At 37.7% G+C, this 26,941-nt stretch overlaps 2 protein-coding genes and 1 long non-coding RNA gene across 5 annotated transcripts in view; 1 reads left to right on the top strand and 2 right to left on the bottom strand.

Annotated features, from left to right (window-relative positions):
* PHKB (phosphorylase kinase regulatory subunit beta) overlaps nt 1-20,515 on the bottom strand; it is a 61,977-nt gene extending 41,462 nt beyond the window's left edge. For 2 of the 3 annotated variants that reach the window (XM_054079104.1, XM_054079103.1), the window contains exons 1-8: nt 20,288-20,515; nt 12,980-13,069; nt 11,599-11,737; nt 11,094-11,193; nt 9,347-9,454; nt 7,977-8,057; nt 7,163-7,278; nt 2,179-2,242 (exon numbers count right to left, since the gene is read on the bottom strand). In XM_054079104.1, coding sequence (XP_053935079.1) covers nt 2,179-2,242; nt 7,163-7,278; nt 7,977-8,057; nt 9,347-9,454; nt 11,094-11,193; nt 11,599-11,737; nt 12,980-13,069; nt 20,288-20,372 — 783 coding nt within the window. In that variant the 5' untranslated portion in view covers nt 20,373-20,515. Of the gene's footprint in view, nt 1-2,178; nt 2,243-7,162; nt 7,279-7,976; nt 8,058-9,346; nt 9,455-11,093; nt 11,194-11,598; nt 11,738-12,979; nt 13,070-17,868; nt 17,981-20,287 lie in introns of all 3 variants that reach the window. The other variant, XM_054079105.1, reaches the window with a different exon arrangement.
* The window catches only part of ITFG1 (integrin alpha FG-GAP repeat containing 1), a 70,324-nt gene continuing 63,821 nt past the window's right edge, over nt 20,439-26,941 (top strand). Inside the window, 5 exon segments of the mRNA XM_009557058.2 lie at nt 20,439-20,662; nt 23,217-23,289; nt 24,696-24,841; nt 25,873-25,930; nt 26,393-26,467. Coding sequence (XP_009555353.2) covers nt 20,488-20,662; nt 23,217-23,289; nt 24,696-24,841; nt 25,873-25,930; nt 26,393-26,467 — 527 coding nt within the window. The 5' untranslated portion in view covers nt 20,439-20,487.
* LOC128853524 (uncharacterized) overlaps nt 20,677-26,941 on the bottom strand; it is a 114,720-nt gene continuing 108,455 nt past the window's right edge. Inside the window, exons 3-4 of the long non-coding RNA XR_008452108.1 lie at nt 25,693-25,763; nt 20,677-21,266 (exon numbers count right to left, since the gene is read on the bottom strand). This is a non-coding gene — a long non-coding RNA (uncharacterized LOC128853524). The remainder of the gene's footprint in view (nt 21,267-25,692; nt 25,764-26,941) is intronic.

Here is a 26,941-nt window from a genome sequence, read left to right on the forward strand (position 1 = left end):
CATGATATACTCAAAGATATATTGCATGTATGTATGTGTGAGAGCATAGCTACAATACCACGTTTGTATTTTTCAGTCTCTTTCAGCATCTACAGTGTACTGCAGAGAATGGCTGCACAGTCTGAGTCCCCAGCAATGCTCTGCGCAGGTCACACTGGGGTAGCTGCAGGTGCAAATAAGCTCCTCTTGAGAGGCTCAGCAGGTTTTCTCAGAGCTACTGGAACACAGTTGGAGCCAAGCACAAAGGCAAACTGCTGCAGACTGAAGGTTAAAATGGTTTCTGCTTATGCTAAGTACCTTGGAAATAAACTCTCAAAGCATTTAAACTAGTTTTGCTTCCATTCATCCATTTCTGAATTCAGTAAAAAAAAATCATTTGGAAAAGAAACCCAGCAGACACATTTACTGATGCTCCAGACTGTTAGGAAGGTAAAGATTGTAGATAAATGTTTTTTCTGAAACACTAAAAATGTGTGGATAACGCCCAATCATTATTTAAGATCCTTACTAGCTCCTACTTCTTGACAGATAACATCAGTTTTCAAAAAGTATGTAAAGCAAGACTAGACCCAATAACTGAGTCTTTTTCTTTGAAAGAGTATTTGGGTATGCATAATAAGCACTCTCATTAATCTCCTCTAAGCAGCAGCCATCAATATTCTCTGAAGAGTGGATTCTAAATAGAACAGGCCTGCAGTACTACTTACCAACAGAAAAATGGAGACACAAATAATGAAGTATGTTTTAATAAATGAAACGGTATAGAAATGATCTTGGAATGTAATTTGGATGGCCTCCCAGTCACACATTTACAGCTGACCTACCTTACAGTCACTAGCTCAGACAAAGAACAGCTGAGACTTCCATTTATTCACGATTTACCATTTCATTATTTATATCTTCTCTCCTTTATACTATCATCTCTATGGCAAACCAGTGCATTTAACCAAGTTTCTTAAAGCCGAATGTTTGAAACAGACAAGTATCACAATCTGAGAGTCAGCTCCATCTGACTCACAAGACAAAGGGCGAGCATGAGTTATTATAGAAAGAGGGAAAAAAAAAAAATCTTATTTTGAAACCAGCAAAGAAACTTTACTCAAAAACTACACAAGTAGTACTTCAAGTCAGAGTCACAATAAAAGGAAATTATTAAAAAACTCAAAGGGACCATATACAACTCAGGTGAACACATAATTTTTTTAAACTAAGTTTTGAATGTTCCTCAATCCTAAGAAGAGATAGAGCAAGTTTCATCAATTAATGTTTACTCTGCATGAAATACAGACATTTGGGCATGTGAGTGAGGTCCAGCAGTTATAACTCAAAACAGATGAAAGATTCCGAGAAAACAGCGCTATGGAAGGCTTTATTTAGTGTACTGTGCTTGACACGTTGTGACCAGCCTATCCTGCCTTCCACACAGACTACAGACAATATTCATCAGCAAGTTTGATCGCTATTTCTACAGACACTTGATGCTATCTAACGTTTTTTACAGCTGCACTCCTACTCTTCATTTCCATCCATTAATAACGCTGATCTCTTCCATCTGTAAATTTTTCAGATCGTTTATTTGGAAGAGTATCGTTTATTTTATCTATAGACAACTGTAGGTGTAACAACTGAAAAAAAGATGCGAGTAGTAGGGGACTGCAAGTCGGAGACAAAACCCAAATTAAAGATTTGCTTTCTTAATTGATCCAAGCCATAGGAAAAGGAGGGCAAAAGAAGATTTTACCACTACGCAACATGTCGATATTAAAACCAAATAAAAACGTGGGGTAAGTAGCTTTTTTTAAGCCTTGATCAAAAGCTACATGAAGGAACAAGACAGAGTAAGGCAATGCTTGTAGGGAGAGGTATATTGTATTATGATCAATAGATACAGTTATTGAAGAAAAATCTTCTTAGCAACGAAGTCCTTTTTCAGAATAACCTGTAATCAGTTTACACTTATTTTTTTATTTAAGAAAAAAATAATTCTTGATAATGCGGGCACTAATGATTTTATCAGACAAATCCTGAACCTGAAACAGAAGCCATCACTACCCAAATGAACCTTTTTTAAAGCTAGAATCTAACACGTTGTGCTAAACTTTTCTAAAAATCCTCTGACCCACAGTGCAAATCATTATTGCTAATAAAAGCAGAAGCAAAATCAAACATTTTTATTACCTGATTTCCAAAGAGATTGAAACCATTAATTGCTTCTAAAGCTGCTTTTGCCAGTCCCACAGAGCTGAGGAGAAAACAAAATGACAACAAAAACAGAGGTTTCATAACTCAAGCCCAGACTAAAATGTAACATGTTTGACAGCTTTCAGAGCTATGATCTTTTCTAGATTTTATTTTTTTGCTTAATCTTTGTGTTAATAAAATGATGATGCAGCAAAATCTGGGGATGTTTGGCAGTGAGTTGTTTGGGGTTGGGTTGGCTTTTTTTTAATACTTTTCAGCACTTTTATTTGCCTTCAAATGTCAGAGACCATCTGGCAAAACCCCTTCTGTTCTCACCTTGCAAATAGACATCTGGCATTATGCATTTCAAGGTCTTGCTAAGTGTATCAACAGAGGATTTACTTCAGCGCAATTTTTCAACCGAGCTTCCAAGTATTAAACTTCGAAAGACTGATTTCTGACTAGCTTTCAATATAATAACATAAGTCAATCTAGATTCAGAAAGGGATGATTTTCTGATGTCAAACATATAGTGAAATATCTTTTATTTCACTTACTCCACAACTTACGTCTCTCACAAAGAAACCGAGACTCGGAGATACTCCCAATAAGCTTTCAAGTTAGCAAGTTCACATTTAAAGACATTAAGAACTAGTCATACCTACTAAGCCCATTAATCATTCTCTATATAAAAATACATATTTTCATATATATTTTAAAATCAAATTAAGTATTAACATATAATTTATTACTGATTAGTAAAATAGTACAGTACAGGTAAAAACGTACACATTTACATTTACAAGGCTGTTTTATTAAAAAAAAAAATGTAGTCTTCGACTTTCCTTGTAAGTATTAAAAAAGCCAAAACAACCATAAACATTCCCTCTTAATGCACACACACTTTTGATGTTTGGGTTTTTTTTTTTATTTTTAAAGAAAAGCTAATAGAACTCTACATGAATTTGACAGGTTTATCTAAAATTTGAAGTATGACATAGGGCAGAATTATGTTATATTGTTTTAAGAATACGTAATTATAGACAGGCCAACTACACAAATGTCCATTCGACTGCAGTAAGGAGCTAAGGCATTAGTATACACATTAAACACTACATTTTTGCATTGTTTCAAAAATTCTAGATGTTAAGATCACAGGGTCACACAAAAAACTAAAATATTAAACAAACTAGATTCTAACAATGTTAGAGTTTAAAAACGTAGTATCTAGGGCTACTAGATTTCTGACAATTATACTACTGAGCACAAGCATTCAAAGCAGGGAAAGGACTTTGCACTGCTTACTAAGTTGTGGCATAAAAGCATAGGTACAAGAAATACTACAGAACTCTACCTACTACAACAAACACCTTTTATATTTCCTTAGGTGATCTGCTAAAACAGATTCAGAGCATCCAGCACAAACAAAGCCCAGTGTAATTCTGCCAACTTTAGTCATAACACTAAAACTTTAAGTTATGCCTTTGTCTCCAACTTAACTACAGTGCCTCTGACCAATACGTCTTTATCTGTCTCTGCTTCGTTTTTACCTAAACAACAGCAGCGATTATTGACCTTGCTGGCAGCCCATGTGCTGTCCCTAAATGTCTGTTCCAGTACTGAAGCTCTTCCTTCAAAATAAAATTTCGTCTTTCTCCCTAACTTCCCATTCCTCTAGATAGGAGCTCTGCTTTCCAAGTAGCTCACAATCTAGTTGACATTATTTTTAGTCAAAAGACAATAGAAAAGGAAGACAACAGACTAACAGGAACGTATAGATGTCTACCTTGTTATCTTCAAAACTTAACAAATCTGAGGACATATAACAAAAGACTGAAAGGGGAAAAAGCACAATGAATCAGGCTGGCATGACAAAAGATTTGGAGTTAAATAAAAAAGACTATAAGGGTAAACGAAAGTGACAGAACACAGAACAAGGACACAGATCAACACCACAGGAAGAATGCCTCCAACCTTGGCAAGGTTGTTTTCCGACATTATTGGTTTTTTTCAGTAATTTAGACACTGAGTCAAGACTCCATAGTTCTTTTTAACCACTACCAACAGGTTGATAAAGCTCCATCTTTCTTTCTGAAACCCTGCCAGAAATAGTACTCATGGGGTTCAATTCTACTTGGTTCAACAAGACGAAGCTGATTAGGCTAAATAAGTTCAGCTCTGAGCAGTTGCCATCAAATAGCGGTGAGATCGCTCAGTTTGGTGTCTTCTGCTAATGAAAGCTTTTGGTACTGGAGAATGCGATGAAGGAATAAACTGAGCTCACAAGTGTTGTGAATATAATTCATTTTCTGGCTTTGTTTCAAATACCTAAATAGAACTGCAGTTGTTCTAACAATTGCTCTACTTTAATTATCACCTAGCAAGTGATCAAACAAATCGGCGTGGTGACTCAGAACATAACTTCTCAAAGGAGTTAAGTGAGAAAATGAAAATCAGAGAAATATGCACACTGAAATTTCTATCTATCACGTTAAAATCTCATATTTTTCTGAAACGTCAGTCTTAATTGCCACTAATTTTTAATTGTTAAAATAATGAAATAGCTTGAACAGTAAAATACCTGAGGATAAATACTAGAACTTGTGTATTCTTAGCAACTGCTAATCAAAACACACTTCTAATCCTCCTCTTATTCACAGGTTCTTGGCTCCATCCAAGAACTGTGCAGTTCAGCTGGAACACCAAACACCACAAGGGAATATTACAAAAAATCCAAAACAATACAAGAAAGTACAACCCTGCAACAATAGTAATTGCATAACTAGACAAAGAAAATAGAACAAGGACAGCACTATAGCAATGTAATAGCTACACTACAGAAAAGAGTCGAACTTCAGCAGCTTCATAATTCTCACAGGACATATGGGAGATGTCAAAGACATTGTACAGAGATACTCGGCAGATGCCTGGGGAACAGCTTGATCAAATGGTTAAGGGACAAATCAATTTTTCAGAAGTTCAGCCGTATGGCAAAGGGATTATGCTATAATAAAAGCCAATACAAATTTTGCCTTTGAACCAGTAAAAGACATCAATTTGCATACATCAATGAAGACCTGGTCCACAGTGTTTCACTATTTATCATTTATTTGAAGTGGTATTCTGTACTAAGACAGAATACCAAGAATGTGTTAAGACTTAAAATACCCGCACGTCCTAACACAGACCGTGATTTGCAGTTACTATTCATGGACTTCGTATCATATAACATCATCTTTAAAAAGAAAGCCTCTTGCAAAGAAAGGCAAGAATTAAATTCCAATTCTGAAAGCAAACACACTGCACGTAGACTGCACACGCCAGGAGCACAGCGTACTTCAATACTGACACGAGTGATTGGTTTGGAGTCTGTAGTTATTCGTGACTGGCCCCAATTAGTTAGAATCACTACCGGAATTCTTCAGAATTTATTTAGAGCCCTCTTGGGTAGATACACTACAATAGCAATGTAACAAAGCCTACGGAATAGTTTGGTGTACCTAAGGGCCTTCCTCAGTAACATCAAAATACATCTTTGGATGCATGTTCCTCTTCACTTTTCTTTCTCATTTAAAAGAACATGGTGAAAACGTCTTCTGGCTTCCTACAGTGAAGCAGAGTGTCAACATGCACACACGATAAGATAAGTAGGGGCAACATCTATTTCTGATGCCCACAGTCTAATTCTTAAATAGGACCAAGCTCTGTACTTCCTTTTGTGCCAGCTCAATGATCTGTTAGATCGGCTCAGTCCATCTCATAAAACTTCTCCCTTAGAAAAAACAACTTATAAACATCAGTCTAGATGAAATCACAATGTACCCTTTTCCATGTGGTTAAGAGATGCTGACTTTTCCCCAGAGGAAATTCACATACTGAATGGGTGCTGTGAACAACAGGAGATGCAGGAGTTTGTGAACTTGTACAGGTGACAGGAGGAAGGAAGTGTGTGATTCTCTAAGTGAACACTCATGTAGCCTAGCATTTGACAATTCTACAGACATAAGAGCAGTTAAAAGAACCCAGCAGACTTACAAAGCAGATATTAACAACTTTGGAGTTTTCAGTTCTCATACTCGTACTAAAGTTCTACTAAAGCCGTGAAAAAAACCATACCTAAATTAAGTGTTTCACTGCAATCACGCGTAATTATATCTATGCGTTCCTGTATGTGAACTAAGAAAAGTTATTTAATTCTGAAATGAGAACACAGATTCATTTGGCAACATCAAAGACTGGAAGAAAGGCATGTGTATTATTTGCAAGCCCCTGACAATTATGATGATCGATATTTCAAAAATCCCAAGATATCCAAGCTATAGCCATTTTTATGATTGATAAAACTTCAGAAGTCAGAATGTGAAGAAAACAACAGTTATGCTAGAAAAAGCAAGTTTTCAGATTAGAGATTTGAACCTTCAAGATAGACAGCATGTGAGCAATTTCACTGAAGTGAATGGATCTAACGCTAAAATGTTAAGAACATTCCTAACTGTCTTAAAGGACAAGGGCCAGAATGACCAGTATTTATAGCAACTGAAGAACCTGGAAAAGAACTTGTGCACTAGGCCATCCCTCCCTAAATGTGCAGCATCTTCTTCCCAGCATGGCAGAGACCAGAAAATCTAGACTCACGATTCAACACCCCCTTAAATCAGAATATTCCTAAACATTTTTGTGAATCCAATCTACTACAAATGCCTCAAGAGTCTGTAGAGTTCCGAACACAATTTTTGGAATTTTACGCATGCAGCTGCACATAATTATTAGAATTTGAATACTCAAATAGCTAAGCATCTATGTTGTTACTTCAGTATGCATATGATGATGAAATTATGCTTCACGTTTTCCCAAAATACATCTCTCAGTCTTTAGAGAACCTTGATTTAGTTAATTATTAATTTTAACTCATCCCATGAATTCTTCTTATTCATACCACATTTACTTAGATTGACTGAAGGAGCTACCCTCGCTCACATACCTTGAATGCAGCTCTGGACTGCCATTGTTGTATTTACTTCCTCTTTCCCAGACACCAAAATCTGGTACACGATAGGCTCTTTCCACACAAAACACAAGATTTTGAATGAAGGATACCTATAGGAAAGAAACAAAAGTGACTGAAGGAAAGGAAAATGAAAGCATATTTCCTCCTGTTCATTTTTTCAAAAAGGAAAAGTTGTTTTTCCTCGGCCATCATAATTGTGCCTTCCATACATTTTTTTTCTTCCCCAAAGAATTATGTTCCCAAGTTCAGATAAACATCAGTTCTCTTTAAACCCAGTTTAATCACAATATACTAAGATTAGGTCACGATGTGATTTACGCAGAAGTTCCCTTTTCTTTTCACACCTAGTACTTTCAGGGAAACCAAACTTCCCACTCTTCAGACATGCTTGATATCATTCATAATAACGATTAAGAGTATGGCTTCTCTCATTTCTATCATTAAGTAAAATTTAGATGCATTAATGAAATGAAGTTAAAAGAAGAGCACCACATAGAAACATAGATAACCTTACTGATGACTTTCTACCATTCTGGAATAGTAGGGAACTACAGAAGCTTTCAAGGTCACGTTACATTCACTCTTTTAATATCTAATACTTTATTAGCTATTAATTTATTTCAGTATCCATTAATTCCATTTATCTTTTCTGACTTTCATTAAAAGTGGAGCATATCTGCAATGTATTTCCAGAACAATTATTTTACAGCTGGTAATTACATAAAACCAAGGGACCCCCTCCCAATGTAATCAAGCATATGTTTTAACATGGGAAATTGATTTGTACCTCATCTGTGTTGTAGATTATCTGCAGCCCTGAAGAGATCATCTCAACCAAATAAAGGAGAAATAACGACACAGCATTTATCTGAAGTAGTTAAAGACAGAAAGGAAACTATAAATAAATATAGAAGTTAATTGACTCCAGCAAACATAAACAAGCTAAATGGGATATCAGTAATAACAAATGACTAACAAAGATGGTCCCATTATAACAACAGCAGATTAAGAATAAAGGTCCAAATTCTAAAAATTCCAAAAGACTTAAGGACCACTGAATCCAGTTTCTTAATGTAATATGAATAGAACCAAGTACAGCAATAACAGCAGACCAGCTATGTAATATTCTGCTCCTCCCAACCGAACCACCTCAGCTACTCTGTTACATGTTGTCTCCACAGAGCTGAAAGCCCTCTGGATTTTTTGAGATTTGCTGATGTGCATTCATGTTTATGGGAACAGCTACATTCCGACAAAAAACAGACACTTTGAACTATTGTGTACTGCTCCCCAGGTCCCAGTAATAATAACGCGGGGAATGTGGGGATAAGCAGATAAGAGATGTGCAGGTTCAGGAAACTTATCGTAGAACTCCAAAATCCTAACTTAAGATAACTCCACAAATAATTTTTCATGGAACCTCCATTTCCTGAATCCAACACATTTATTGTACAAACTACTCAAGTAATTTTGTCAAGATGAAATTATACACTTGTCAACATCTCTATAATTCCACTAGCAACTTCTGAACTAAATAAAGTACACGGAGTTATGGAACACAAAAGAACACTGTAATGAATGCAAAAAAATGGTTTGACAGTAAAGAGAAGGAAAACAAGAAGAGTATATCAGCATTCTGAAAATTAAAGACAACAATCTATTATGCAATGAATCAGACTAGGAGCTACAAAACAAAATAGTGTACAACAATTTTTAACTAGATAAAGCTGTTGACAGCGTACATTAGGCCTTTACTATGAATGAAAATTGCTTAGACTTACGGAAAATTAAGCCGTGAATGTTAATAAAAAATATAATATTCAATGTAAGATTATACTAAACCTTTCACTTTACTGACTACTTCAATATTTTTTCCCCAAGATTTTTCTACTGACAGCCATCTGTTGGTCTCAAAAAGCAACTTCACAAACAAATAACCATCCACCTCCACAAATCCCAGTTATTTCAGTGCCTTCTGATCAAATACACCACTGAGTTTTATTTCAAAACTCTGTCTTTTTTACCAAAAGACGCAGAGGGAATATCAATTTTATCAGGAACAGCATATCAAAAAGAGACAGCTGTATCATGAAAGAATGGAGTCAAGAGTAACATTATTTACAATCATCCAAACTTCCACGTATGTGCACATTTTACCTGAAGGTGACCATATTCCTTATGGGAGAAGACCTCATCTCCAGTGTATGCACTGAAAACAGAATGAAGACATTCAGATGGTTTGGGGTCTTGCTTAAATTGCTGAACCTAAAGGTGAATTAAAGGAAAACATAAAATCAAAGTCAATAATTTCAGTATGTTTGGTAGCTACAAATTCACTATACAACTCAGGTACTTCAAAATTTCTTGATATGACCATCATGCAAAACTTAGAAATGACAGACCCTGAAATTTATCAAAACATACTTGAAATATACTCAAAGAGTACAAGTATTCAAACCTCCACCTCATCTCTTCTGGAGTGGTACCTAATAGACAGCTTACCGCTATGGGATGTAGCACGTATCATATGCCCCAGAAGCAAGAAAGTGAACGCTACTTTGTGGACTTAGCAATTTTAGTCCATTAATGCATCCAATACAATTTAACTCATAACTCATATGTTCATTAGCAATAGAATATAATAACATCAGCAACTTTTGTCGCAAGCAGCATCATCTATTTGAGTCACACCTTGGGCATATAAAATTCATCTTAATAAAAAATATTTTCCTTCTACGTGAGGCCAGGCTATACAGAGTCTCTCAGCTTTTGTCTGTTAGGTACCGGAGACTGCTTATAGCTACACTGTAGGAAGAGAGAAGCATTTACAGTAAACAAGGCAAAAACTGACAACCAGTAAGTCAGCAGTGACACCTGTGTTAATTTAATGCTCATTATTCATATCTACACTTATCATCCTAAAAACAAACCACTGCATGTCAAAGAGAAAAACAACAGCTCAAACGTAACAAGATCAAATTAGGTCAAGATTATTTAAAGATACGAGACTACAAAAAACAAAGGAAACAGAAAAAAATATATCATGCCAGCACAAACACAACTGGCAATACAGCTGACTTCATGCTGCTGCTGCTGCTTCCACCGCTGCTGCTGATGGTTATTTTAAATGGTATCATATGCCCATGCACTTTACATTTCAGGTTGTGTGCTTAGAAGTGATTGAAGGTATGTGGTAACCTGAAAACTATTCTTAACAATACAGCTAAAAGCCAGTAACATGAAACTTAAAATAATCACATGAAATACAGATATGTAACTACCTGTAGAATTAATGCAAAATTAATACACAACATCTAAATTTTGGTAAGGAAAAGCCTTGTATACTCACAAGAGGATTACAGGCTGAATTAGTTGACTGTATTACAACATAAGTAAACTACTCTGTTTCTTTATTAATTTTGGGTTGCTGCCCTTCTGAATTTATGTCATTAGGTCAAAGAATACTGGAAAGTGGCTGCTAAAGAAATCAAGCAAAATACCTGAATGATCACCTAGGTAGGGAGAGCAACTGCAAATGCAATAACTGGGTTAACAGTGCAAAGAAAACTCCAGCCCTAGCTAAAATTAATTCTACATCCTTACGTCTAAGCACTAAAAACATTAAAAAAAAATTACGAAAGGTCCAATGTTTAAATAGGATAAACAATTGCAAAAGGAACCCAAAGAAGTAAACACTCTGCAGTTTACTTTGTAAAATGCTCATGTCTTCCATACCCTAAAACACTGCTCGACCTGACAATAATGAGGCAGCTGTTCTTTGCTGGGCAACACAATAATAGTGCGTGCCCCTCCTCAATTTTTTCTATATTTAGAAGTTAGTTTGCACAGTTTAATTAATCCTTTAGAATTAGTGAGTGCTTGTGTCCACACTGCAGTGTTTTACCTTGTTGGCCTGACGCATGTAGCAGTAGAGAATTCCTCTCATACACTTGATAGCAGAATGCTCCAGCTCATGAGTCCTTCCCTTGTCATCATCAATACGCCTGGACAAGAGAGATAACTCATAAAACAAATTGGAAATGCATAGGTGGGGGGGAAAGAAAAAGGAGGACACATTAGAGCTTTGGAATACAAAGTATTTAACTAACGCTGTTCTATAGCGGTGCCCACACTCACATCAACAGATCTGTAGCGTGCATTAATTCCTTTGTTTCAGACTATTGGTCCCAGTTAAACTATATGAAAACTTGTTTACTTACCAAAAGTAGAGTGACATTTTTTAACCTAGTAGCTACATAAATATTTTTATCGAGCTTTGGAAACACATACCATCTCTGTGGGTTTACTAAACTATTTTTGAAAAAGCTTCATCTTTTAAGACGTTCCCAGGAAGCTGCATAACAGAAAGACAGTTTCACAGCAGAAATGCAAGCTCTGTAGTTACTCACCTGTATGCAAGGGCTAATGCCCAGGCACAGGCAGCACAGTAAAGACTATCATGTACTTTGGCCTTTCGGTTATCCCCATACGTCTTAGTAGGAAACAGACCAGTGGTTGGGCTTTGATGAAGCAGCAATGTTGTCTTAACTGGAAAAAGGAAAAAACAGTATTAACAACACTTATGTTTTTCCAGTTTCTGCATAGATTTTCAGGAATAAATCAAGATGGAACAACCTGTTAGAGCATGCAAAACACAAAACAGAAGAAAAAAGAAAGGAGAAAGATACACAAAAATTTTGTCACATTGGTTCCTCAGTGGAATTAAACCTTTCTACAAAAAATCAATCTTCAAAACTACCTATATGGCAGCTCTGTTCTAGTACAACCTGCTCCATACAGAATCTCTACAACAGAAATCAGTAAAAAAAAAGCAGGGGGCTAGAGTGGAGTATATATCACCTGCCCCTCCCAATAATTTAAATAGTTAAACTCTGCAGAACTCTACATTCATAAAAATGTTTAACTTAGGCCAAATGATTGTATCAACATGTTTAAAAAAGGAAACGAATGGGTACACAAGGAGAAAGGACAACTACGATTATTTAACTCGGTACCCAGGCATAAAAATAGAACAAGATAGGAATTTTCAAGTTGTCAAAACCAAGTTAGAAAAAAATACTAAATATTACTTTAATTGATTGAAAAATACATTATGGCACCATTAATAAAACATTAATTTCTCATTGATTGTCTGTTAAACTGTTATAAGTAGTACAAGAAAGCTCTTTTCCATTTAAATTTCAATTTCCTCAGCTCTATCAGGCTAATGCCAAAATAATTCTAAATTCAGTCTTACAGCCGGACTGGATTTCCAATATACATTTGCATTTTCAGCAAGAAGTGCAATTCAGCCCTCCAGTTTCTGCACCTTTCAAACTTCCGGCAGAAAATTATAAAACTATCCCCAACTAGGAATAATGTAGCAACGATATTTAACATGTAAATCTCAATTCCAATTCATATCTGGGTTAGTTCAAGCATCAAAAACTGTCAGCAGATTTCCCTTACCCCTCCCTGTCCAAGACCATGAGGTGCAACTCAGAATCTCTTCTACCACTTGACAAATGCAGATGTCAATTTTAAACGCTATTTACAGATCATGATTTTTCAAGCAGTGTATGAATTATTCAAATACATGCATTACTTTATCACAGGAATCTTATGAGTAACAGCAATGACAGAATCCTTTACCTGTCAGAAAACATAAATTCTTATTAAAGACTGCAGATATTATTTTTAAACAAAGCTAATTTACTGTCATAATCATAACTGAATATTTTAATAAGTTACACTGAAAATCTTTTGGGGTAGGAATAATTATCAACTTACCAATTCTGTAATAATGATCTAATTTATCCCACAGACTTCCCCCCTCTGGTTTTAGAAGGTTAATACTTTTAAGCGGCTCATAAATTGAACCTAAAAAAAAAAGAAGAGAAAAAAACAAAATTGAGATCTGAATCAGTTTCATAATTCTACTGTTGCTGAATACTACTGCAATACTATTTTTTTTGTTTGATATACAAAAGCACAACTTATCAAATTTTTATTCAAACAAAAGAAGTTGCAATTCCTATAATTTCAGAGAATGGATTTCTATGCACATTTTTTTCTACAGTATGTGTTGACACAAGCAAGACCTTGTAGATATTCAACAGCGAATGCTACATAAATCTACAGCTGAATTATTGAAGAAGAGAATTGAAGAAGAGAATTGTTTATTGAAGAAGAGAAGTGTTTTCATAGAAGCATACTACAGACAGAATTACTATATTTACGTAGAAAAATAGAAGGCAGAGGGACAAAAGTAGCCAAATTTTAACTACTACTTCCCTACCTGCCTTTTAAAATGCTGAACATGTACAGCACTGCTCATGTTTTACCTATCCCAGCCCTGTTTCACCCACCACCACAATAAACCAAGCCGATTCAATGTCTTGAATCAGAAAAAAGGTTAGCTTTTTCTGAAACACTTCCAAAGCCTAACAACCTATCCAACAAATAAAGCCTCTAAATTAACATCCTTCCACAGACATACAAGGCTACGAAATCCACACCTTTCCTTATCAATGTCCCTTATACTGCTTGCTTCCCTATTTGCACCTGCAAAGCCTGTTTCCCTGATAGCAAAAGTGATAGCCTGTCAGCAAGTGAAGACTTCTTAAAAATTACAGTGGCAAACCATTTCTAACTTCTAATTTGAGAGTAACCTGCTGCTTTCCTTCCATAAATCACTTCGGCTTTATTCAGTGTTCTGGACAGCAAGCTCAAGCCCAGAGCTGTTTGCTAACAGGAATAATAAGATTTTCCCCATTCGGGCGTGTGGGCTGTCCTCCTGCCAAGCTCAGAGACATGAACTGCCAGGGGAGCCTGGCCAGTCCAGCAGTTCTGGCAGGATGCAGCAGAGCCCTTCTATTCAAGTCACTTCTTTCGCACTCCCAGAACATACCCAGGCATCAGACTGGAGTCTGTTCATGTACAGGACTCAGCCAAGTAAAATGAATGCGTGTGCAGTGGTGACAGAGGGAGGCTTCATTAACCAAGCCCAATGGCAGGGAGATGGAAATGTTTCTTTACGGTAACCTTAAGGACCAAAACCCCACCCCTTCAATAGCATTACTTTTGATTTGCAACCATCACGGTTAAAAAACCTCCGCACCTCCCTGTGCAGACTCCTGTGGGGCTGTTGTGGATTCTCTAGTGGGCACATCTAACAGCACTGCGAAGCTGCCCCTTTGGCTATCTCTTTCCTCACTGGGAGAGGTTACACTACAAACAACATGTGCCTGTGGGGAAAGAGCCTGAGTGGGAAGCACAGACAGCCCAGTTTATTTTAGTTGCCTAAAAAAAAAAAAAAAAAGCTGAAAGAAATAAAGCTATTCTGTAATGGAAGAGAAAAATCTGTAATACACCGCACCTTTTGAAGCTTCTGTTTAAACATCAACATTCTGAACCCAATGTAAATCAATTGTTCAAAGTAATTTTATTTTGGTATTTCTTTTTGCTTAGGAACTCCTGTCCATTAGAAGATTCATTTATGTTGTTATGCCATTCAGTTCTCTTGCAGCAACAAACTATGCAGCACCCCAGTAACTGTAGTTTTGTAACGAGACTCAGTGCTCAGTAGTCAGTAACTACTTCAAAATCACTAAAAACCAAAACAAATAGGAAATCAAAGTGTTGCTGCCTGCATCAATACATTTGATGTCTGACAAGAGAATGATCAAAATCTTTATCCCAAGTCCCACTAAATCCAGGTTTATCTTCAGGTATTGTATTGACTAAACACACATGATCCATACTTTGAATCAAAAATTAATCCCCTTTCATTTCACCTTACAGGTTCCAGAGCAACATGATTTCACCATTGCTGAAGTTGAAAAATTACTAAAAAGGACAGTCATTTCCTTTTAAAGTATTAGAGAACCAGGAAGATATCTCAAACAGCCCAATAATCGATATCAGAAGCATCAATTACCAGTTAGAGCTAAAGTAATAAACAGACAAGATATTTCTGACTTGGCTAAGACATGGAAACTACAGGAAAACATTATCTAGCAGGTAAAACTCAAAACGTACAACTCCAGGAAAAAAATACAATTTATTTATCTCTTCTAACCAGAACACAAAACTGGAAGAAATTAAGGGAAGTTTCTCTGAGGTAAGCTATTAGCAGTGTAAACGTAACACTTGTGTATATACAACCTCTGGAGGTTGCGAACATTATGTCATCCTGATGTTAAAGTACTTTCCCATTCACTTCAATTTTATTCCAGTTATACTTGAGATTAGTGTTAATGGCTCTTCAGGGAAGAGCTATAAAATGTCTAGCTGTTCAGATTTACAAGCTATGGCAAACACCTTGAAATCCTGCTCCTGAGTTCATACATACAGAAGACTGGAACCACCCGCACACTCATGAAGATGGTAGCAACGGCAGATACTAAAGAAAATCAGACATCAGAATGGAACTCTGGACCTAGTCTACAGAGAAAGATTTGTATATTTCAACATGGATTGATGTTCAATTTTTTCAAAGTATAGAACTCAAAAAAGCCTAAACAACTAAACACACATTGCCCTGGAGTTTATTCCCAAGCAAATGGAAGCAACGTAGCAAGAACTTTATTTTCAACATTTCACAAACAAAAGAAAATGTTTACTTGCATAAATAAATCACCACAGACCAAAATAAAAAGGATAAGAAGATCTGATTTCTTTCTAGCTATGACAAGAATAAAAACTGGCCCTCGTCTTCTAATGTGATGCCAGTTCTGGATGTAACCCAATACCTAAGACAAACAAGTTCTGGATCTCAGTTCACTGTAACTTTCACTACCCAATTTTAGTAAGGGCAATAACATCTTCACATTACAGAAGTCACTGGGACCAAAGATGGTCTTATTTCCTCACATAGCAAAGTTTAGAAGTTATATTATATGAGCAAATCGTATCCTCCCAACACCACACTTCCTTCCAGACTTCTCCTGCAGTATCTCCTAAGCTCCGACTTAACACAGTACTGGAGAGGAACACTGCTGGACACAATACAGTTGATTTTAGTAGCTGTTTGCTATAAAACACATCTGCTTTTCAGTCCAAACCCACGCAGCGGAGCAAGGTGAAAGTAATTTTCAGAGGCACTCCTTCTGGAAGGAAAATTCACTTCTCACTTATCTAAGTATCTGAACTTTAACTCTGTGAACTTAACATACACCAACCATGCTGTTGCTGGTGGGGTTTTTTTAATAACTACATACAGTAAGAAACTATGATCTCATAGCTGCCCCTGCTTTGAGCAAGAGGCTCAAGCCAATGACTCCCCAACATCCCTTCCAAACTGAACTGTTCTATAATTCAATAAAAATATGGCAAGGAAACCCCAGGAGAAGGGCTGGAAGAGGAAGAAAAAAGAGGTTTTAAGGTGTTGTTCTATCTGAATAAGCATCAGGAGTAAACACAAGGCACTAAGTGTTACCTAGGTTGAGTGATGGTAACACCGCAGGTTAAGAAAAGAGTAAAATCTTGTAACAGTTTCATCTAAATAGTCTTGAAGTGACAAAATTTTTCAACTACCATCTATCAAGAAACACCATGTGTCAGATTGTGCGTATAATTAAATTAGAATTTTATGGAGAAAGAAAAAAGGTTGTACCCATTAATTCTGTCCTATTTCTTAATCATCTGAAGTGACTTCTATCTACAGTAATTATACTTAAAATTAGTGATTTCAGCATTTACAGCAACAAACAACACACAGAAGTTACTAAATAGCAGAAACAAAACACTGACTGTCATAACAGCGCATAGGAGCTACCAAAATACACAAAATGCCAAAGTCTATCACATGAGCCTTCTAAATGCTACAAGCAAGGCAGAAAACCACTCATCAGGGTATTCAAAGCAATCATTGCCATTTCTGAGAACTCAAAATAACAGCTCTTAAAACTACCAAAAATGTTTGGTTTGCATCACAGCAGCAGAAATATCAAGTATCAATATAAGAGTAAACTTTTTATTAGAATGTCAACACTTCGCGTGTCCTTTGACATTACGGGAGGCAAACCAGAGATGCCATGGGCAGGGCAGGGCAGGTCAAGCAACTCAGCTGTTGTAGGAGATGGGTGCAACCTCCTTACTCGGTCACTCTCACCAGCCCTAGTACTGCTGCTGTGTTTCCACACAGCCCAAGTAGGAGCCGTGCATGAGTCTCCCCAGATCACCTGGAGGACGCAGGAACACACCTCTACCAGCCAAACTCTTTTCTAAATATACTGAGCTCAGTCAGAAATGGTCTTGACAACTTCATATATTCTAGCTCCTGCTCTACCTAAAGAGAAGCTGTGACTGAATTACCGGAGACTTTACTCCTTTTCTCTAAAGCATTCTTGTTGGGTTTATTAGCGTTAATTCTAAACACCATTCTTAGTGCACCTTTCACATGACTGTCATCTTAAAAAAGAAACTTCAGTTCAGAGATTGTTAAAGTGACAGAGACTTAAAAGAACACAAAACACAAACAAAATAGGAAGATCTTAGCAGCAGATTTTAACCCAAGTAAATTCCAATTTTCAGACATTCTCACTGAAATTTTTAAGTTCTACTGTGCAGTGCTAAAAAACTGCTAGCACAAAACACTGCATGAACTACAACACACCATTATTTTTGGTGAATTAAATAGCCACAAACAAAAACAAAACACATAACTGCCCACTTACCACATTTTAAAAAAGCATGCGCAGAGGAGGTTCTGTCATCATCCGAACTGGCCATTTCAAATTGGTGCATTAATCACAAACGTCTCAGGCTAAGCTACAGCGATTTTCAAAACTGTTTAGTAAACGTTAAAGGCAATCAACATTAAATTAAGGGAAAGCAATGTTAGTAGAGTTATTAACATGATGGTACACAGCACAAAGAGTAGTAAAGCTTCATCACATTTTATGTTGCCCTCTTCTATCCTAAACATTGGTTTTATTTTGCTTTTACTTCCATAAAAATTATCTGAATAAAATGACACAGATTCCATCTTTTGGATATTAGCAGCTTTGCTGTTCAATAGGAAATTTGCTACTAATGGCAAAAGTTGCTGAATAAAATATCTTTCATATATTTCAAGATTAAATAAAAACACTGATTTAACATGTGCATGTGAAAATGCTAAGATATAGCAAGCACAGGGAGCTAAAATTCTGCTTATGTACAGTGCTGCTTTTACCCTACATGTAATTGACACTAGGACTTTTTTTTCAGTCACATGGATTGCTTATAGTAGTAAGCATCTCAGTTATTTGAAATAGAACAGCTTCCAGTTTGGAATGTAAGATAAGAAAACACTGTAACTATGATGACAATTGTTCCAAATCTTTAAAGAAGTTTAGGTTTTTTAAAGTGACCAAAATTTCAGGAGTTGCTACTGGACAACTTTATAATGTATTTGTACCTGTTAATTATCACAGTAGCAAGGAATAAAACAGCATGTTATTGCTCATGGAAGGGAAAAAAAATTTTTTTCAATGCAATTTGTTTCTATTGACAAAAATGTTATTTGTAATTTAATTGACATAAACAGGATAGGGTCTTAAATGGTATTTTGCTGTTAGCTATAAAACATGAATCACATTTCATGCACATGAGTCTATGCTTCCTGTTCACAATATCTTACTCCAAGGATCACATTAAAAAAAAAAACAAAACCAAATAGGACTGTTCGTAAACTGGGACGCCCGAGCATAAACCTCAGCCAGTGCAGACCATAATGGGGGAGTTCAGCCACTTTTACTGACTGCACCAACCGTGTGTCCTGCCACCAGGACAAGCAAGGACATATAAATGCACTGAAGTTATGCAAATTTCAACATATTTATAAAGATGCAGGAATAATTTGAGAAACAAGACTGGGACTTTCATTTCTAGATAAGAATGTTGCCTGAAGCCTTAAATATAAAACTTGATTTTTAAATCAAGTCCTATCAGAAATGCACTTCAACTAAAATTACGTTTCTTTCTTCAGTAAATATATTCAATTATTATATAAATGACAAAGTCTCTATAAATGGGAAAAAAAGGAAGTGAGCTACAATAACCATCTGTCATTAACACAAAAGACACTTCCTTACACATTTAGCAGGACAGTAGAAGGCAGTGGCCATTAAAACCCCTCAAGTATTTTAAATCTTTCCAATGCCTTCTGCAACCACGAGGCCTGGTTCTGCACGAGAATCCCAAAGCCAGCACGACATCCTGTGCCTCAGGAGTGTCCTGTTCCCAACAGGCTGGTTCCAGACTCTGTTTTGTAGAGCTAAAGGGCTCTGTTTGTAAGCCAGCTTTCAGGTAACAGAGTACCCTATAACGGAACTTGGCCACAACCCAGCAACTCTTGTACCGACGGTCTCAATCATGTTATTTTGCAAATTAATACTATATAAGTCAAATTTTTAAAGCCACGTGAATCACACTGGTCTTTAATGAAGCAACTCGCTTTATGAGAGACCTCATAAGACCCCGTTTCTCCTCACGCTGTCTGATCAATCATTACCACAACGAAACCAATAAAATATGCAAATAAGGAAATAATGACTAAGTTTTACAAACACATACGGCCTATAAATAAACACCACACCGATCACCTGGACAGTCGTTTCCATTAGAAGATTAACAATGTAAGACCTATTAAGACTGTCTTTTATTTTAAAAAAATAAGTAAAATTTCGGGAATTTTGAACTTTGGAAATTCCGGGCAACTCGGAGAACACGGCCCTTTCGGACAAGAAACTCTCACATTAAAAAAGGCTGTCTTTACCCAAGGGAAACCTGGCGAAGGCTGAGCGCCTGCGGGATGGCGCTTCACCTGCCCGGCTGCTCCGCAAAGCTGCTGCCAGCGCCGCGGGACCCTGCTGGGGGCCGGTAGGGGGGGAGGGGGGAGTGCACGGGGGGAGACGGCGCTGCGCGGGGGGGGAGGGGAATGCACGGGAGCGAATGCACGGGGGGGGGCAGGGAGTGGGAGGGAATGCACGGGGGGGGGGGGGGCCGGGAAGGATGGGGAGTGCACAGGGAGGGCCGGGGGGAGTACACCGGAGGGGCAAATGTACGGGGGGGGGGGGGCAAGCCGCTCTCGGGCGGTCCTGGAGGTCAGACCTGAACGCTTGGTGCGAGCTCGCAGCTCCAGCATCCTCCAGCTCACGTCGGCCATGTGGGCCGCGGCCGCCGCCTCCACCGCCATCCCGCCCGCCCGGCCGCGGCAGCTGTAAAGAGACTGGCGCGCGCCGTCGCGCGTTTGTCGCAAAGCCGCCGGGTCAGCGCCGGAAGCGGCCGTAAAGCGAGGCAGGCCGAGCAGGATGGGGATCCCGGCGCTGGGGCCGTGCCTGTGGCTTCTGTTGTCCCTGGCCGTGCCGGCCGACGCCCTGCAGAACGTGACAGCCCAGCTCTTCGGGGCCGAGGACCACGGGACGCTCGCCGCGTTTGGCGACTTCAACTCGGACAAACAGACGGACCTGTTCGTGCTGCGCGGCGGTGAGCGGGGCGGGCGCTCGCGGGGCGCGGGGGCCGCCGCCTTTCAGACTAAGCGTGACGTTTGCTTTGCTCCCGAGATATTTCCCGTGTGGAAAAAGGTGTTTGGAACTCGCAGTAAAACGTGGCTCTGTTCGGGGCAGAAGACGCTTTCCTCTGAAGTTGTGTTTGTGGTGGCGAAGCGATCGAAAGCCTTGGCTCGCAAAGCGAGTGGACGCGGATTGGTCCTTTCGCAATATTTTGGGAAACGGAGGTGCCCGTCTCACAGCTCTTCTGTGAAGAGAATAAGTTGTGCGTGGTTCCTCCTTCAGCCTTATGCTTCAGTGTAAGGCTGGATGAATTCGTTCCACACGGCTGTCATCTGCCACGAGCTTCCCTTTACGCTTAAGATACGACCCCAGATCAGAGTTGTGTGGTCGGCGTTAAATCTTGTGTTATTTTACGGACTTAAAGCTACACGTTGATATGATAAATTTATTTTCAAATTCACCTTTTTTGTTTCTTCAATCTCAGTTTCTATAACTGGCTTCGGTAAAGCATGGGTGAATTTCCTATCTATTTGAGATATCTAGATGCATGGCTTCTTGAAAATGCTCCACCGGCTCATCTGGTGAAAGATTAGATTTTAAATGAGCATAAATTTTAGGAGATCTAATTTTTATTTCTTTATTGTTCAGATGAACTTGTATAAAAATGTCACTAGTTAAAAGTTTTAGAAGTGAAATAGGGTTTCTTCTTTGCGTCTGCTCAGCAGAACCTGTAATTTTGTTACTCAATACTTTATAAAAATCAACTTGAGATAATGTACTTGAAAACATTACTTTTCTTCATTTAATCTTGACAAAAATGCAAAAGTAGCTTAAAAAATGTACACCACACCTTCTAAACAAAAAGTAATGGCCAGCCCTAAACACCAGAATTCTGTGTAGTAGAATAAACGGTACCCAGTTGTAAACAGTGCTGAAGAAGTGAGCGCTGGAGATAGTATTAGGCTTTGAGGAAGGGTGATCAGGTAAAGAAGCACAGTCCTGGTAGTCCTGACCCTTGCTATAGAAACTGGGATGGTGTTTGGGGCCTTTTGCTGGATTTATATTACTGCTGTGACCTGGAATTACTTTTTTTGAATTAGAGTAATTGCTCCCCTGTTTACCTGCTGCGGTTCACTAGGAAGTTCTGAAAACATCTTTGCTATCCTCAGTTTGATGCTCAGACTGAGGGCTTCTACTCTGCGTAATGGTTGTTTGCATGGAAACTGTTCCTTTTTTCACCTTCCTATGTACTCTTCTATATGTTTTTGAGATGAGAGGAGAACTGCAAAGGGAATCTACAATGTGTGCACTGTGGATAAACCTATCTTTAGTGGCCGTAAAATCTTATTTCTGAGTTGTATAATTGACTCAGAACCTGGTATGCCTAAAAACGCATTTGCTGCTTTGGTGTCATCATCACTTTACCATATAGATGATCAAACGGCAGGTGAAAGTCTGTAGTGTGAAATGGGAATTGCAGTCCACCGACAGGCTTATCAAAGCTGCACCAGCCAGTGATCTTCTTCACTGCACTGCATGCCAACTGTGTCCATCAACTGTGAATGTGTGGTGCACCCAGGCTTTATCAGCATACCCGAAGGGACTGCACTGGTTGCCCTGATCTGTTTCCAAAGAGTTTATGTTCCTTTACTCATTTGTTGGCATATTCTCCTTGGCAAGTATGGTGGTTAGCTTATTTTCCATAGCCAGGAAGCTTGGTTTGTGCTCTTTCACAGCTGTGAACTTTGCCACAGAATGGCTTTTTGAAATGCCCTGCGGTGGCTTGGGTTTGGAGACACAGAACTATTTTGGATTAGGTAACCTAGTTCCTGCAGCTTTGAATGCATCAGGTGAGGTTCTTGGAGAATGCAGGAAACAAACATAATAAAGGATGAGTAAAAAAAGATAGTATTTTCTTTAGCTGTGAACTATTATTTTACTTGCAGAAGTGGGGGGGGGTGTGTGGTTTACTGACTGAAAATACATTTCATCATTCAGGTTACTTTCCCCCCCCCCAAAAAAAAAAAAAATTCGGTTAGTGTACAACATAAAATATATGCTTTTATTTAGATCTTCCAGAAATAATCAAATTATAGCGGCTTATATCTTTGCCTCTAAAGGAGGAAACACTGCAGAGAACCATGTTACTTTTGTGAGTTTCAGTTACAGTGCTTTTGTTAGCCAACTTGGGAAACCATTATGGGATCCTGCTACGTCAGAGGCAGTATTAGGAGTTCATCAGAGATAGCCTGTATACTTTACTTATTTGAATGGGACTGACACATACTGCTTTTCCACGTGTAATGTTTCTTAACTCATTACAGGAAGTTTTTGTTTTAAGAGAGGTATATAGGTATTGAAGAAGTGCTCCTTTTGCTTCCTTTTGAATAAGGATGAAGTAGATGTATGGGAAGTCGTTCAAAGCTGCTGTAGGGAATGACTATTTGTGACTCAACTTTTTAAGTGTTTTTGTACGTACACCATTTACAATGTTCCTCTGTTATTCATCATCTTACTTGCTTTTGCAGGAAATGAGTTGATTATCTTTTTGGCTGATCAAAAGGAACCCTACTTTAAGCCCCGTGTTAAATTACCAATGAAGTAAGTATTGATATTCAGTGGTGAAACACTGGAAGTGGCTGTCTTTCTTGAGGGTGCATCTCTGTAGATAGTGGTAGCATACTAGAATTGTCTATGCTGCTGTTAACCTTTGTTCAACTTCTTGTTAGAGTTCCTATTCTTTGACCATTTTCCTGATAAATTTCCTAATACATTTTTGGTTTGATTTGTTTGGATTTTGTGAGTTGGATGACAGAATTTGTGGAGATGAGTTTTATCATTCCTATTGTTAAATAATAGGTGTGATTATGAAAATTCTAATCTCTGTTTTTTGTCTTATAATTAATATTAAAAATACCCACATCTTGGCATGCTTTTGCAGTTGACTTGTTTTTTTCAGGATTTTATTTCCTGTTAAAGGAAACTGTCATCCATCTCGTAAGTTAAGTTTTTGGCTGGTAGCACTAGTCTCTGTCCCAAGACGTGTTTTCAGATAATTCTTCTAGTTGCTGCAATTACTAACGGAATCCAGCAAATGTGCTTTAGAGAGAGATGTGGAGAATGGTGTTTCAGTGTTTCTGTGCAGAGATCCGTTCCTTCCGAAGGTTTAAACGTGTCTTTTGAAAAAGCTATTTTTAAAAAATGTGAAACAAGCTCTGTGTTTATGTACAAAGATACGTGTATAGTTCTAACCGTATTAGTATTACAGGGCATGCTATTGTTTATGAGTAATCCTTCCTAATAATAGCACTATGTCTATTACAAGGTAAATTGCTGTTATAGCTCAGCTTCATATTCTATCGTTCTATATATCTTTATTTTTATTTATTTTTCCTTATTCTCTCCTGTATTGGAAGAAGCTAATTTGTTAAGTGTGTTAGAAATTATCTGGCTTTAGTTCTTAACAAAATTATCCATGTTTTTGTGTGTCGAGCAAAGTCTCTGAGTAGGTACCAAGTAATAAAAAGATGGATGGCATAAACAAGTGTTGGAAAGAGTGGTAAGGCGTGGCAGAAGATGGGAGGAGATGACAGGTTTATTTTTCTGTCTGACTCCTGCTGCTTAAACTGCTCCTATTGCTTTACAGTCTTGCTCTTGGAATGCAGTCCCGCTCTCTGAAATACATTTTTTGAGGATGGGTTCTACAACAGGTAAAGGGATTTAGTGAAGTCTAGATCACATTTTAAAAAAACAATATATGGCTGAAGAATACCTGGTAGTTGAAGTTTAGACTTAAAGATGTCATTCTTCCTTGGAGGAAGACAGACTGCAGAATACTTGATTTCAGGTTACTTTAAAAAAGCCAGGTTATTGAAGGAAAATAGTGCATTGGATCATCTAATAATAACTGGGATGAAAAGGCAAGCACACACGAGTACTTTCAGTTTTCATGCACACATTTGTACAATTATTTGCACGTGGCATATTTTGTTTGTTTTTAATTCTAGGTCTCTTGGTGTTACCATAACCAGTGTAGTTCCCGGAGATTATGATGGTGATTCACAAATGGATGTCCTCCTGACTACCCGGGCACAAAGCCATGGCAGAGATGAACTTACGGTGTTTATTTTCTGGGGGCACAACCAGACATTAGGTGAGTTCCCGAGGCTGATTATTGAGAAGATTGTTAGAAGATTGTTCCCTAAGTCCACAAAAACTACCAAAGAATAGTCAGTATTATAAGGAACTGTGTTATAAAATAGTTACAGGGGAGGCAAGTGATCGCCTCAGATACCATTGCTTCTGGCTTTAATTGGAGTCAAAACAACCAGCATAGGGAAGTGCATTGGATCAAGTATTACAAGAATAGGAGGTATCTGTAGTATTGAGAGATATGCGAAGGATTTGGATTGGTCCATGCTGTCTTGCTTCAGAATAGACAAATATTGAGAGAGGCACAAATGAGTGTATGGGGCTTAGGAAAGGAGTTGGAGGCTAAAAATACAGGTAGCGATTGGTATGTAGTGAGGCTATGGGGAAGGTATGCCTTGCCACCTTGGGTAATAGGAGTGTGACGGACAAGTCAATAGGAGGGTACCGTCAGATAAAATGTGGAAAATTGAAAGAAGAGAAACATTATGGGGAGATTAAGGAAATGGGGATGATGTGGCAAGGAGTTTGGATTACAAGCAAAAATTGAGATCTGAGAGGTGAAAACCCGATTAGGACTTGCAATCCTTGTTTCTCATTTAGGCAATCTACCTCTAATCCTCGTTTCAAACATTCAGTGTATATGATTACAAGTATTTTTTATAGTGACAAAGCATTAAACAGCTCTTATGTATGATGTTGAATTTGACCATCTTCATCCCAACTATTTCTGATTCTGTGTGCTTATGTGATTGCAGTAATATGTAGAAGTAGGTTCCACTAAGATCTATTTAGAATAATTTGTTGAAGAGTTAGTGGAAGAGAAGAGGCTTCAGCATTGTAACTGTAACTCACCTTTCCTGTGCAATTTCAGGAAGCCATTTAGTTGTTCATGTTCAATGATGGCTGATGTTTGGGTTTTTTATCTGAAAATAGATGGTTGTAAATTAAAAGAAGAAGAGTAAGGTCTAAGTTGAAAGTACAAATGTCATAACATATTGGTACCTGAATGAAATTACTGTTTTCTCTTTTCAGATCTTAACCATAAAACTATGTTAAATAAGACTTTTTATGATGAGCCTCTAATAATGGAGTAAGTATGACCTACTTTTTTTAGAAATAAATTTTAACGCTAAAATTTGAAGCATATGCTTATCTTTTAAGAACACGGTGGTTTGTGTACTGTCAGCTGGTCTTACAAAAGATGATGAAACATAAGTCTCTGCTTTATGCAGAAAAAGATCCATTCAGTTTTTGGTGACTTTTGTAAAATGAAGAACCTTACTGGCTTATCAGATTGAGTGTATATCCCTTTTGTAGTCATTTCCCTCTGTGAAATGCTGAACAAAGGAGAGGGGATAATTAGCTGGAGCATTAAAAGCATGGCATAGTATAAAATAGTGAAAGAATCATACAACTACTAGCAGCTCAGACGAGCAGAAAGTGAGAAAAGACTACACAGCTGAAAATTCTCCTTTTAAAGGTTAACTTAAGAACAGTTAATTGCAACTCCTTTAATGACCAAAATGATACTGAAATTGTTTTGCACTTTCAGCTTTAATGGAGACTTGATTCCTGATGTCTTTGGTGTCACAAGTGATTCAAGTAAGCCACAGATATTGATAGGCGGGTAAGCTTAAGGGTTTGTTTATTAACAAATATTCAATAACATATTCATTGTTCTTATTAAAGAGGCATAAGACTCATGTTTCAGTGGAACTCTGCAAACATGTGAATTTTCTGTCATCGCCATACCTATCTTTAAACATTCTATGACACTCTGCATCTAATTTTTAAAGTGTTATTTTATAGGGGAAGTAGTTGCTTTGTAAGGGGAAGTAGACATTCCATGAGAACTGGGAAAACAAAGCCCCTGTTATTTCATATAAGAAATAGGATAGCTGTTTCCTGAAGGAGTTATAGTCTCCTTTGTTTGGTACACTTTGATAGTTATTATAAGATTCTGTGTTATGGTCTGTGCTGTATTAAAAATACAAACCAAAGTTTTTAAGTAGTGTCTGCAGAATTTAAGCTGCATTTAGTCTAACAGATGAAGTGACAGGTTGATGATGTGAGAAGTACTGGAACAGATCTTGTAAGGAAG

The sequence above is a fragment of the Cuculus canorus genome, chromosome 13 (genome assembly GCF_017976375.1).
Source record: "Cuculus canorus isolate bCucCan1 chromosome 13, bCucCan1.pri, whole genome shotgun sequence".
In the NCBI taxonomy this organism is placed as follows: domain Eukaryota; kingdom Metazoa; phylum Chordata; class Aves; order Cuculiformes; family Cuculidae; genus Cuculus; species Cuculus canorus.